The sequence below is a fragment of the Squalius cephalus genome, assembly GCF_949319135.1.
Source record: "Squalius cephalus genome assembly, chromosome: 21".
Taxonomy (NCBI): Eukaryota; Metazoa; Chordata; class Actinopteri; order Cypriniformes; family Leuciscidae; genus Squalius; species Squalius cephalus.
In genome coordinates, this window is record NC_137142.1 from 31,981,990 (window position 1) to 31,995,876 (window position 13,887).

At 38.0% G+C, this 13,887-nt stretch overlaps 1 protein-coding gene across 3 annotated transcripts in view; it reads right to left on the reverse strand.

Moving 5' to 3' along the window:
* Positions 1–2,409: 2,409 nt before the first annotated feature.
* fgfr2 (fibroblast growth factor receptor 2) overlaps positions 2,410–13,887 on the reverse strand; it is a 48,575-nt gene continuing 37,097 nt past the window's right edge. For all 3 annotated transcript variants that reach the window (XM_079856030.1, XM_079856029.1, XM_079856031.1), the window contains 5 exons: positions 13,181–13,303; positions 10,821–10,891; positions 7,265–7,402; positions 5,928–6,033; positions 2,410–4,316 (listed from right to left, as the gene is read on the reverse strand). In XM_079856030.1, coding sequence (XP_079712156.1) covers positions 4,152–4,316; positions 5,928–6,033; positions 7,265–7,402; positions 10,821–10,891; positions 13,181–13,303 — 603 coding nt within the window. In that variant the 3' untranslated portion in view covers positions 2,410–4,151. The remainder of the gene's footprint in view (positions 4,317–5,927; positions 6,034–7,264; positions 7,403–10,820; positions 10,892–13,180; positions 13,304–13,887) is intronic.

Sequence of the window (13,887 nt, forward strand, 5' to 3'; positions counted from 1 at the left end):
GTAGATATATTAAATGTAGCAACTTCATGTGTATTAATCTTTCCACCAGTATGAAAGAAAGAAAGTTATGGAAGCAAAACAGCCCAAAATTGAAAACAATGGTTTTGCCTGGAGTGTTTGCCTTAATAAACAGAAAATACACACATCCTTTAAGATTACCCTAATGCATCAAAAGACAAACTGAGTTGTGTGAGGTGATCCTCAACAGATCATGCTTTAAAATTACCTTCAGAAATGTCTCTACAGAAGCCGACTCTGAAAGTATAATTCACACACTGAGTTTGCTATGTAAGCATCTAAACCATGGTTTGTGTTACTGATTAACTCCGTTCCACCGTCACCGGTGTGTTATCCGTGAGTGTGGGTCTGTCTCGCCCGCTCATGTTGACATTCCAGAGGACTGGACCTTGTGCAAACAGCCTCCTGACAGATGGAGGGTACGAGAACGAGTAGACCTAGCGCTCTGATGGGCCTCCTCACGTATTTCAACAGCTCGGAGCTGAAGAACTCTGTGTGGCAGATGCTCATCGCAGTCTCTCATTAAGCGGATCATACAGGCTGGTGGAGACCAGTAATGGGGTCTGAATGCTTGTGTCACTGATGGTCATGACAGGTTTCAGTCACCATAGTTATTGTCCCATGACCCCAGTAATCTCATAAGTGTCTCATCTAAAGATCACAACAAGGTCTAAAAACAAGGGCCTAAAATTAACACTCGCCAAGCGCCAAATGCGAGGAAAAATCGGTATATGAAACGATGTCAATCGCCAGTTGGCCTGCAAAGTTTTTATGAATTCAATGACAATACAATGTTGTGAGAACATGAAAGTGAACAAACATGAACGACGCTCGGGACAGTTGACGAGGCATTGCTGCATCATCATGAAAATTTAAGTCTTGCCAATTTAGATATTCAAGCGCACGAGGATGCCAAAGGGAACTCAATTCATTACTCACGCACCGTGTGGGAAGTTGAAACATCTGGAGGAGAGCGCAGAGAAAGCTGCGTCTCAGACACCCCGCGAATACTAATTTGAGATCTCTTTTACATCTTCTTGTGCTTGAATGGACAAATCACACAAAACGATGCCACAAAATGCCCGTCTTGGCGAGTTTAGTTCTAACCCTAATCAAACACACCTGAACAAGCTAATCAAGGTCTTCAAAGTTACTATAGAAAACTTCCCCCTTCCAGGGCCGGATTTGAAGAACCGATCTGTCATTCGGTCTTAAAGTGACAGCAGCCTAATATACCTGTGCTGTCTGTTTTAAATGCTAAAAAAACACTAACTGCTCTTGACTGAATAACGTTTGGAACTTTAATAAGGATTAATCTATGTTTAATGTATACAGTGAAGACTACGCAGTGTTATTTTACATTTGATTAGCCTACTTTATTCAGTTTCTGTACCTGAAAATTGTGAATTTTCACTGCTATCTAAAATTTTGGTGTCATAACTGCCTATTTTGCAAAACAGTTTCATGGCTGGTAAAAAAAAAAATTATAGCCGGTACATTTTCTTAAGTCACCGTCCATTGGCAGGTATGGCAAAAAGTTAGTTTTAGGCCGTCTAAAACTGCTAACATACAGCATGCCAAAATAGCAAAGCTTGAAATTAACGTCAGATCACTGATGGTCATGACAGGTTTCAGCCATCATAGTTTTAAGTCTCATCTTTTTGTTTTACTCTCTTCTCCGTTCTGAGGATCAATCTTAAAAGTAAATGTTCTTGATTGGCAATGATGGTTCTATGAAGAGAACCTTTCCATTGCACAAAAGGTTCTTTATAAAGGAAAAAGTGTCCTTAAAATGTCCTTAATACTAAGAAAAATAGTGGTTCTTTTAAGAGCTGTTCACTGAAAGGTTCTTTGGGGAAACCAGAAATGGTTCTTCTATGGCTTTTGCTGTGAAAACCCCCTTTTGGAACTTTTATTTTTAAAATGTAAGTGTGACGCCATTGGGATGAACAGCTTCAAACACAGCCTTATGAAGAACAAAATGACCTGTAATGACACTTTTCTAGAAATGCTGGTTTCTACAAGAATGAAAAGTCATGTAGATCTCAATTTTTCTACAAGACATCAATGAGATCAAGTGATTGATTTGCTTAGGTTAACATCTGCTTTTCAGATGATTCTCCAAAGAAAAAGACACCAGTAATATCATAAGTGTCTCATCAAAACATCTCAACAAGGTCTCAAACTACTCACATGCCAAAATAGCAAAACTTGAAATTAATGTTAGATATCTCAATATGAACCTTTCTTATCAAATTCTTTCTACATTAAGACAAGGATGTGTGTCTGTGCACTTGAAACTTTCACAATATGTGCAAGGACACCAGAAAGAGACTGATGATCACATACTATAGTATAACAAACAAATCACACACAATTCATTTTTTCCATCTTTTAATTTTACAAATCTGTCAGGAACATTTGTTGAGAACAACCCATTTGTCTGGAAGAAAATGAAACACTTGAACAATTAATACTTTTGTGTTTTGAAACCTGTATTGTTGATGTGGGTAAAACTGCAAAAAAATATATACTGCAACCTTTTTTTTTTCCAGTATTTTGTCAAATTCAAATGCAAACTTCAGTGTGAGTAAAATAGCCGGATAAAAACAACATCCTCTACTATAGAAAAGGGATTAGCTGACTATAAAAATGTACGTTATTTTTGCATTTTAACTTACCATTCACATTTGTATATATATAAAAAAAACGTAAGAAATGCAAATCTTTCGATTCCAGCCACAAATAATTATTTGTACCATTACCTCACTGAAATGTCATTTTAAATTACAAAATAAACATTATGAATCATTATCGTTTCTACTGTCATCATTAATATTATTATCTCTTTATTATTTTGATCTTTTTTTATCCTTTTGATTCTTTTTAACATAAGTCAATAAATTAACATGCTATCTCTTTCCCTGAAAGCCAATACGTGACTGTGTCAGCAAGTGAGAGTTGTGCAGGACCCGACATTAAACGTTTCCCGGACTCAAACCAGCACCACAGCTCAATGTGTCTGGAACATATGCATGAACAACTGCACCAAAATAAGAGTTTTGTGGCTTTTAGTGCATATTTGTTAATTTTGAGGTCATCTAAATGCTAGTGAACTCCTAAAAGAAGACAAAGAAAAGAAACTTCCTGTTTTAACAGGAAATACCTCAAAACACACTCAAAAAAAACACTTTTTTTTTAATGTCGAGTCCTGCTGTACATGTGCGAATGTTTGTCTGGGAATGTAATAGAAACATCTATACTTGTCTATATCCATTTTTGACTCTGGAGAAAAAGAGGGAAAGGGGAGGAATTGTTCGGAAGTCCATACAAAAAATAATTCATTGTAAATATATAATATATATTTTTACATATTTGAATATATTTACAAATATACCCAGCACTATATACCATGTTTTAATATTATTATTTTTTACCAATAAGGATAACTGCTTGGGCTTTTGTACTGAGCTATCACGGTAAAAACGGAACATTTGAAAATAAAACAATTTAAAAAAAACAACCGGAGGCAGTGATATGTTTTCTTCTACTTCTTCTTCTGTTAGTTGTGTGTTTCCATATAGTACTCGTTTCCTATTTTCTCCTTTTTGTCTTGGTTTTAGTCTCTTGAGAGTTCTGTACACGTGCTCCATTTCATTTCACTTGGGAACACAGACTCCTGGAATGCCAAGCAACGGAATGATAGCAAGAATGGAAGAAAATTCCAACATAAACGAAAAAAAAAAAAAAAAAAAATTCTGCAAAATAAACAACAAAATAAAAAAAATGAGGTGGGCCCTTGAGAACAGTCACTTTTCTCTGGTCCTCGTCCTCTTCTTAAGAGCTTGGTCACATGTTTTTTGTGTGCGCAAGTGTGTGTTTCCACAAAAAAAAAAAAAAAAAAAAAAGCACCTGCTCTTCACACACTTCAGTTTCTTTCCGGAAAAGCAGCACTCGGGCATCTCAGCCTCCCTCAGCACGCTCCCAAAGTCCAGCGGGAGCTTCACCGGGAGTCTTGAGGCAGCGTACGGTTCTGGGTGGGTAAAAGTGAACTGTGGGTAAAAGTCTTTCACTCTTTTTGAGAGCTGGAGGTGTAGCTTGGATGTGGTGGGTCTGGAGGACGTTGAACGGGCTCATGTTTTTACGCCTCCGTTGATGTGCTGGTACTTGGGAAGGCAGGGCTCGTCTGCTAAAGGGTCGTGGGAGAAGACGGAATCGTCTCCGGAAGAGCAGGAGCTGCGTGTGTCGGGGAAACTGGGAGAATACTGCTCCACTGGGGCACACAGGTCCAGATACTCCTACAGACACACAGATGAAGCTATCAGCATATACATTCTTATGCAGTCCGGCTGTCGCATTTGATATAGAAAAAAACATATAGCCAAATTATATTTCAATTAGTCAATTGGGAGAACCTTTTCCAGTTGGAATATAAAACATATTTCTATGGGAAATGGTGTTATTTTTGTATCATTACTATTATAGATTTATTTTAGTTTTATATTTTTCATTTTAATTTTAGTCAAAGTGCAAATACTTTTTTATTTTTTAGTTTTAAATATGTACACATAGTTTATATATATTTGTAAACATCGTTTTTGTTTACACCTACTTATGATATTGTTCAAAGGTCTGTAAGATTTTTTTATCTTTTGTAAAAGTCGCTCTCACGGCTGCATTTTAAAAATACAGTAAAAACTATAATATTGTGAAATATGATTACAATTTAAAACAACTAATTTCTATTTGAATATATTTATCATTTATTCCTGTGATCAAAGCTGAATTTTCAGCATCATTACTCCAGTCTTCAGTGTCACACGATCCTTCAGAAATCATTCTAATATGATGATTTGATGCTCAATAAACATTTCTAATTATTATCAATGTTGAAAACAGTTCCAATTTTTGTGGCAACCGATACTTTTTATTTTTCAAAAAAAAAAATGTTTTACTGACCCCAAACTTTTGAACACTAGTGTATATAATCAAATAATTGTTTAAAAGTCAAATAATACTTTCCGCTGTGGTTCACCAGCAATAACACTCAACTACTAGCCGCTTCCTTCAAAATACAGTGAGAATCCTCAATCCGAGTTTAACCAAGCTGGAAACCACTGTGGCAGATTCCACGTCTGAACAGTCTCCTTCAGAACGTCAAGTCTAACCAATGTCTGGTAATCGAAATTCAGTGTCACCTGAAGACATGTATATTTTCGAAATACATCATATAAACATCCAATGCACATGAATATACAGTATAAGCAGAATGTTTTTCCCTGGTTCATTCCTCAAACAAAATTGGAGCCATTTTCTCTTTGTGGCTGGTACTGAGCTATTTGACAAGAGGAAGAGGGGGGTTTTATGTTGCTGAAAATGAGTGTTGGATTGAACTCTCGCTGCTCAACACAAGGCAGCTCACATTACTAAAGACCTTCACATCTGTGAGCAGTTTAAGACGGGGGGAAGAAAGCAGAGGCACTTTATTACATTTCTAAAGTTCAAAACGGCGAGCGAGAGCGGGGCTTTTGGCATCATCTCTCTTCCACGGCTCAATCCCCCCTTCGACAAGTTCTGACAGATTTCCATCCCTCAGCCCGCCACACGGATATCGTGGATGACAGCTAGGGAACGGAAAGAATCGTCTAGCGTTCCGTCGTAGGGATCCATCTGACAATTGAGCAACGCTAGCCGCACTCGCAAACCCAAGCCTGGATGAAATCAAGCACGTGCAACTCTCGACCTGTACGCTGACCGTAAAAACGTTTCCTTCCCTTTGCGGATCTTGCGAAATGTTGCGAGCTGGAGCCAGCGTTGGCAAGGGTCTGATGGATCCCAGAACCATAGAGAAAGCGTGAGTGGTTTCGGGTCTGTTTATGCATGCGTGTGTAAATGTGTGCACATCTCACCTCGTTGGTTGCCAAAGTGAGAATGCGGTCCAAGTCCTCAACCAACTGTTTGAATGTGGGCCTGTGGGAAGAGATCGCATGCCAGCAGTCCTTCATCATCATGTACCTGAGAAAGAGGAAAAGACAATGTGACATCATTTATTTATTTCGATGCTTTGTTTTGGAGATCAAGTGCGGTGCAACCATTTGAGCAATCAGACATGCTCAGGCGAGTATGTGTGCGCTAACTATCTGGTTCGATGAAAGGGCAACAAAAGCTACTGCAACGTCTCATTTTGGCAGTAAACCAACGTGAAAGTTTGTTAGGTCATTGACATTATAGCTGGTAGATGCTTTTTTTGGGTTAGGGTGAGAAAGAGCTAATTTGTCACTGCGAATGCTATGAGAGCCAGACCAATGACTACCACTGTGAAACTACAATCTGTTGGTTGTTCTCAGAAGCTGCAAAGTGTCTTGGAAGAGCCAATTCACACTAGCTGGGAAATTAGCTTCAAGTCGACATGAAACAACAACACTAGCGTAACTAGCTCATTCAAATGCAAGGCAAACATTGGTAGGAAAAAAGTGGTTAGTGGGACACTAGCTTAACTACCGTAGTACATGGACACAATATAATACAAAACGTTAGTGGGACACCAGCTTAACTAACTTTGCAAGACAAAAATGTTATATTACGAAAATGATTAGTGGGATGCTAGCTTAACTAGCATAGACAAATTAAAAAAAGAAATGTTTAGTAGGACACTAACTTAGACAAAGTGCATGGGACATCAGTTTAAAGTAATCACTTAAAGTTCACTTAAAAATGAAAATTCTGTCATCATTTACACTTGTTTCAAACCTGTATGAGTTTCTTTCTTCTGCTGAACACAAAGGAAGTTATTTTAAAACTTGTCGGTAATCAGACAGTTGATGGACCAAAAATACTATGGATGTCAATGGGGTCCATCAACTGTTTGGTTACCGACAAACAAAAAATGGTAGAAATAGAGGTGGCACTTTATTTTAAAGTCCTGTTCCCAAATAACTAGGTACTAACCCTGAACCTACCCCTAAACCTAACCTTAACCCATGTAGTTACCTTATATTTCCCAGTACTTTCTTAGGTAAGTTCACTGTAAGTACACGTAAGTGCACGTACTGTAAAATAAACTGCAACTGAAATAGAAAATGATTAGTGAGATGCTAAATGAACTCGCTCACTGACTTAAAAAAAAATGGTTAGGACACTAGTTTAGACATGCTAAATTATTCCACATACGAATAGACTTTAGCGATCAGGAAAGATTGCTATAACAAACCATGTAACATGAAACCTTTGAGAAAAGAACACTCACAACTCGTTGGTGCAGTTAGCAGGTTTGTCCATGCGATGACCCTCTTTTAGTAGCTTGAAAAGCTCCTCGACAGGTATTCCAGGATACGGAGAACCGCCGAGCGTGAAGATCTCCCACATTAAAACCCCAAACGACCAGCTGGAAGAGACAAAAACACACATTCATCAGATCACTTTCGCAGTGCCACACACAGCAAACACGTTCCTCTTGTGGTTCATATCACACTTTCAGTCAGTGTTTTGACTAAATACAATGCGAGTGTATTGACAAGCAATTGAAATGTTGAACAATCAGCATTTTGTTGAGTTATTCTCAACAACCCCTGTCAAAGGGAGCAAAACATTCCAGCCTCTTCTGTGGTACCATCACTTCACTATCCCCAAAATTTGGATGAGGATCGCTCTGTGAAATTAAGCCAAAACTCCAAATTTGATCCATTTACAGTAGTGATATTTGTTGGCGCTAACAACGCAGTGGTTGTTGGGGTCTAAATGCGTTTTTTCTCGAGCGTCTCAGACTGTGGGACCACTCTTACACGACTCAAATGACTCTGAACTCAAAGCTGGCTTTTGTCCTCCATGGAACGCCACAATGACACATATTGTCCAGCCAAAACAAACATTAGCGAGACCCACAGGAAACAAACGTCCAGAGGGCGGAAGATTGTAGCGGGGAATGATTTTTCATCACATGCCAATTCCATGTTGCTTCATCTAAGACGGGGAGGGGGGGGGGGGGGGGGAGGATAAAATACTCAAATGATGATAAGAGTTTCCACAGAGGGTTCCACACGTTTTGACTCATCATATGAGAGTCCCAAAATAGGCCAGAGGACATGCAGAGCCAGAAATCCTTATCATCTGCATAAGCTTTTATTTATCCTGCTGAGTTGACAAAAGCATTTCACAATCACAAGATATAATGGTTTGAAATTATCAATGCATTACACAATGTACTTAAGAGACAGATCTCCACAGACACACACACACACACACACACACACACACACACACACACACACAGGCTATAGAAAAGAAATAGCTTAAGTGAGATCTCTGTAACTTCTCAATTGCTTCTTGTAATGAGATTTAAACGAGAGCAAATTGAGACTTTTGTTGTTTGTCTGCTTCCTCTGAAAAAGTGTCTCAAAATGTTCTCAGATTTCAAAGTTTAATAATAAATCAAAGATCTCAATATGAACTCCAATATTTTTTCATAAAATTCTAGTAAGATCACATGTAAATGAAGCATGAACTCATCATTTAGTCTTCTGAGCTACAAAAGAGCAATCTCTGAGCAAGACATTTTTTTTTTCTGGTTGTACTCCTTTCTGGTGACCCGTCTCAGTCACAATACACGAAGCAAAGCACAAAGACTCTCTGCTTTCGTTTACTCCTGTGGTCACTCGTCCACGTGTTTGTTTACATAATCAGTTACCCTGTTTGTCTTCTTCTCGTCTTTATCTAGTGCCGCATCTTCTCTGACATGTTTGCTAAATTCATCATCTCTATTCAGTCACCCCATGTAACCGCTGCTAACCTCCCCATGATCAATCACTCACACTGAGAGCACAAAAAGGGTCACCGCAATGCCCTCTTGAACCCTTACGCTTCAATGCAATAAGCCGCAATCAGCTTGCGTCTACTATTCTCTAGCTAATAGACTTTGCTTGCTAATTAGCAATGATTGGGTGAATCTTACAAAAATTCACCTCAAAATTAACAGAAAGAAATAAGAAATTATATTTTGCATGAAGAAAACATGCTTAACTGTCTTGGAAATAATGCCTCAATGCATATAATCTTCATTTTTTAAAAGCAAAAATAAATAAAACTATGTAATTCAGCTGTCTGCATGTATATATATATATATATATATATATATATATATATATATATATATATATATATATATATATATATATATATATAGGGTGACACCTTGTTAATCTAATATAGCTGACCTTGCATGGGGCCGGATGAACCTTAACCATAAAAGCCATCAATTTAACATCCTAAGCAAATCCACACACATGCATCCATATTTTCATTTTTGCAAGCTCTGCAACTTACATCATCCCATTCCCTGGGGGTCTTGTTTGTCGAAACTTGCCAATTTTTATTATAATTTATGTATTAATTTAATATGATGTCATATATAGATTGTGTCTGCCTCTGAGCCAATCAGAGAGCTCGGGACCCTAGCTGAGATAAAAGATTCAAGAGTTTGCCATCAATAAGGGTCTCTTTGCTATTGATTCAATTTTACTGCACGGACCACACAAAGAGCGGACACACATGACAAAAGATAATGACCTGCAAGAGATTACAAAACAATACACACACTTACAACATATTTCATTAGGGGTGGACAGTATGGCCAAAATCTTAAATAATAATGTCTGTGTTTGTACATTCCAATGCATTAAATACTGGACAAATTAAAGATCGAATTTGAATCTTGATGGGCGCAAACCAAAAGATCAGATTATTAATAACAAAAGAATGTAGAAATGACTGCAGCCCAAGCATGAAACCAAAACTTCAAAACGCCCCGCAAAATCCAACACGCACTAAAGCGTAACTTCCGGTTCGTTTCATCTCTTTACGAGACAAAGAAAAAAAGTAAGCTTAAAAGGAGATGAAACAAGCATGTACTGGTGGATAAATGCAAACTCAAATGACAAAAAACAGGATTATTTCACTCTATGGAATATAAAAAGAGGGGAAGAGACATTTAAGTATTCAGAAAAAGAGAAAACAATGGGGTAAAGAAGCGCTGGAGAGAGGAGTGTGACGGGACGGAGTGAAGGGAAGATCGAGGGCATTTCCGTCCAGACTCTGGGAGGTGAGAGTCTGGCTCTTCTGAAGGGCTTTGAAGCTGCGCAGATTAGTAACACGGCACTGGTCGCAAGTCGAGCGTGAAATCTCTTGCTTTTCGGTGTAGCGTTGGCCGCGAACAGCCCTTCTTCTTTCTCTGCCTTACAAAAACACTTCCTTAACTTTCCATCACTGTTCAGAAGGGAATCAATTCTCGTATCCTCAACTCACCTGCCAGCAGTTCCTATTCATTCCCAAACTACTCGCTTTATACAAACACACAGCGACTCCAATCACAGCAGAAGTGTTTTCCTGCTCTCCAAATATACCGAAAACAGTACCTTTTTCAATTTGTAGAAAGACAAACATCTCTAACAGTATAATTTTCAAAAGCTATTTAGACTTCGATCCATTACAACTTCCGCATTTCCTTCAAAACCACTGTGCAGAAATAATACTAAGCTATTAGCGTTCTATACGCAAATTTCCTGCTATAATTGGCTTAACTCTTCACATGTGGAACCAATAACAGATGCACTTTCATACATTCAAATGTTTGTGGTTGTGATAGAGGTTTTTTTTTTTTTGCAAAAGCTTAGGTTCAGGAAATAATATGCATGGACTAGGGAGTGAGTTTGGGTTATAAACCTAAGCAAAACCTCAATAATAATCATGTTTTCTATGATATGTCCACTTAAAAATTAAAGAAAAATGAAGCACACAAATGGTTGACTTACACATCGCTCTGGTGCGTGTACACTCGGTCGAACAGCGCCTCTGGAGCCATCCATTTCACTGGCAGACGACCCTACAGACATCAATAGGAGAAAAGGTCAAAGACGGTTGACGCACAACAACATCCACACACTGCGAAACTCACATCTTTATCTGTACGAGACCCTCGTTAGCCTGAAATTTCATTAAGCCTCAAGCAGACAATAATGATTGGGAATTAAATCCTGGTGGGACATATAGCCGAACTCTAATTTCCCGAAGGAGCCATTGTGGGGGTTTATAAATTGAGGCTAGTGGAGAAGATAGAAGAGTCAATGGAATTTACAGTGCTAGATCCAATAGGAAGGGCTCCGAGTTCACAATCTCCTGGCTCACAGTGTTTTATTTAGACAGGGTTGAACTAGTGTAATTGAATCTAACCCCAGCCATTAATCAGTCATCAGTATCGCTCAATCTGGGCTTTTCTCATTGTTTTAATAACGCCAAACTATGTTTAAAATATGCATGGCCAGATCTTGGTGACCTTGATAAGAACTAAGAAATAAATCAGGACTAAAGCAGAACTGGTGAGTTAAGTTTGGAAAAGTTGCTGCTTACATTTACTTCCATGTTGTAAAATCCAAGTCCTACCAGTTAAAGGTTGGCAGGCTAGTTTTTTGGACATGGTAACTGGTTTTCTACTGGTCTAACCAGCTCTAACCAGCATGGCCTAGAAGGTCCATCAGGATTCATTGATCAGTTGAATTTCCAGCTGTTGAACCTGATTTTTCAACCAGATCCACAAGCAATACCATCTAACAACTGTAAATGACCAACTAGAAGTAAATAGGGTCAATTTTGATTTCAATCCAACTGATCAACCAGCTTCAACCCTAATTAAACACCTGAACCAGCTCATCAAGGTCTTCAGGATTACTAGAAACTTCCAGGCAGGTGTTTTGGATCTGGTTGGAGACAGTGGCCCTTGAGGAGAGGAGTTTGACACATGTGAACTAGAATCATGCACAATAAGGAATGTTTATTTATTAAGTAAATAGGGTCCATTTTAATTTCATGTTGATCTTATGTGAACATTGACCCAAATTTGACAATGATTATAATGCTATCAAGATTCACACACTTTTCGCTGCCATGTCTGATGACCTAAACTCTTGGATGAGTGATTTACAGCCTAAACAAGCATCTATGATGGGCTAGAGACTGGTATAATGGTGGGAATGAGAGTCAAAGCTATGCTAATGTGTTTAGGTTTGTCACTAACATTTCTTTCTCATGAGCTTGAACAACAAGCTTTGGAATAAGAGAAGAGGGCAGGGCCAAATAAGCAAAGAGCTGAAATCACTTTACACGCCGACTGCCTGGGAATCTGCAAATCATGCCAAGACTGGTGAGAGGAGGGGGGGGATGTGGCAGATAAACAGAGGGGAAAATAGGAGAAATTGAAGAGAGAAAAGGTGAGAGAACAAAGAAAGAGATGGCGGGAGGCTGAAAGGAGTCGAGCCTGAATATAACTGTATAAAGGATGATTCAAGACCCAATGAGATCGAAATTGGAGTTGTGTAGCTTTTCGTCCATGTATATTGGATTTAAGGCCATTTATATGGTTGCGTACACTTAAACATTGATAACATTAACATTTAGTAGATGCATTTAAAATTTACAGTATTTCTTATCAGGAAAAATGGACCAAAAGCATTGAGAACTCATAATAAATTGTAATATATAAATGCCAAAATAAATTGCTTAAGAATAAAAATGTCCTTCTGCTATGTCTGACTGGCAAGTAGCAAATTATATTTCATGTGATTTAAAGGCTATTGACCATTACATAAAATAAAATAAAAACTATACACTACTTTTCAAAAGAGTACAATTGATCGAAAGTGACAGCAAAGACATTTATAATGTTGTTCTTTCTAACTTTCTGAAAAATCCTGAAAAAAATGCATCACTAAAATATTAAACAGCACAACTGTTTTCAACATTGATAATAATAAGAAATGTTTCTTGAGTGATTTCTGAAGATTTCTGATTAATAATGAATAAATTACTTTTTAAAATGTATTCAAATAGCAAACAGTTATTTTAAATGGTAATAATACTTCACAATATTACTGTTTTTACTGTATTTATGATCAAATATATGCAGCCTTTATGATCATAAAATACTTTTTTTTTAAATACTTTTGAATGGTAGTGTGTGTCTTGCCTCAATCTTTTTCATTATCAACACAACAGATAGTAATGGAGTGCCATTACATGCATCTTTAAATACAGACAAAAGAACGCATACCGAGATGAAAAGCAACAGGAAATGTGTTTAAAGGTTAAGAGGAGTGTCTCCTGACGAAATGAAACTCACATTTGTGGTCTTTTTATAGTAATCTATATTGTGGACGTCTCTGGCCAGGCCAAAGTCTGCAATCTTCATAAAGTTGCTTTCTGTGACCAACACATTCCTGGCAGCCAGATCCCTGTGTATACACTGCAATAGAGATGGAGAAAGACAGAAAGAACTTAAATCATCACAACTTCATCTTGGAAACACACCCTTAAAAACACACACACGCAGACACAAACAACACACCACAGGAACGTTTAAGTACTTTAGGGATAAACCGCAGGGCAAATCTGTGCGAGAGCGCGATAAGGCCCAGCGTGCATTCCAGACGGGAAGGCGAGCGTGATGACAGTTTAGTTAGCATGCTAGCAGTGAGAGCGTTGTGACCGGCTTACAGAGTCGTGCACATCTGCTGTGATTCATTCATTGACCGTATGAAAAATATTTGGACGATGCATGAATCTGATTGGACAGCTGAACACTCTTTAAACATACATGTAAAAATGAACTGCGTTAAAAAGGATTATTATATATTCATCTGTTGGATTTCAAGTGTACAAATAGTTTAAAAAAGCCACTAGCATGAATCTGATCCATTTCTGTTTATTGTGGCCAAGAGCCAGACACTTTTTGAAAAGTGACATTTAGGGACAGCAGGTAGATGTGTGAAATCAGATACTCTAAAAACAAAACAAAATATACAGGTGTGCTCAGACAAAACTTTGAAA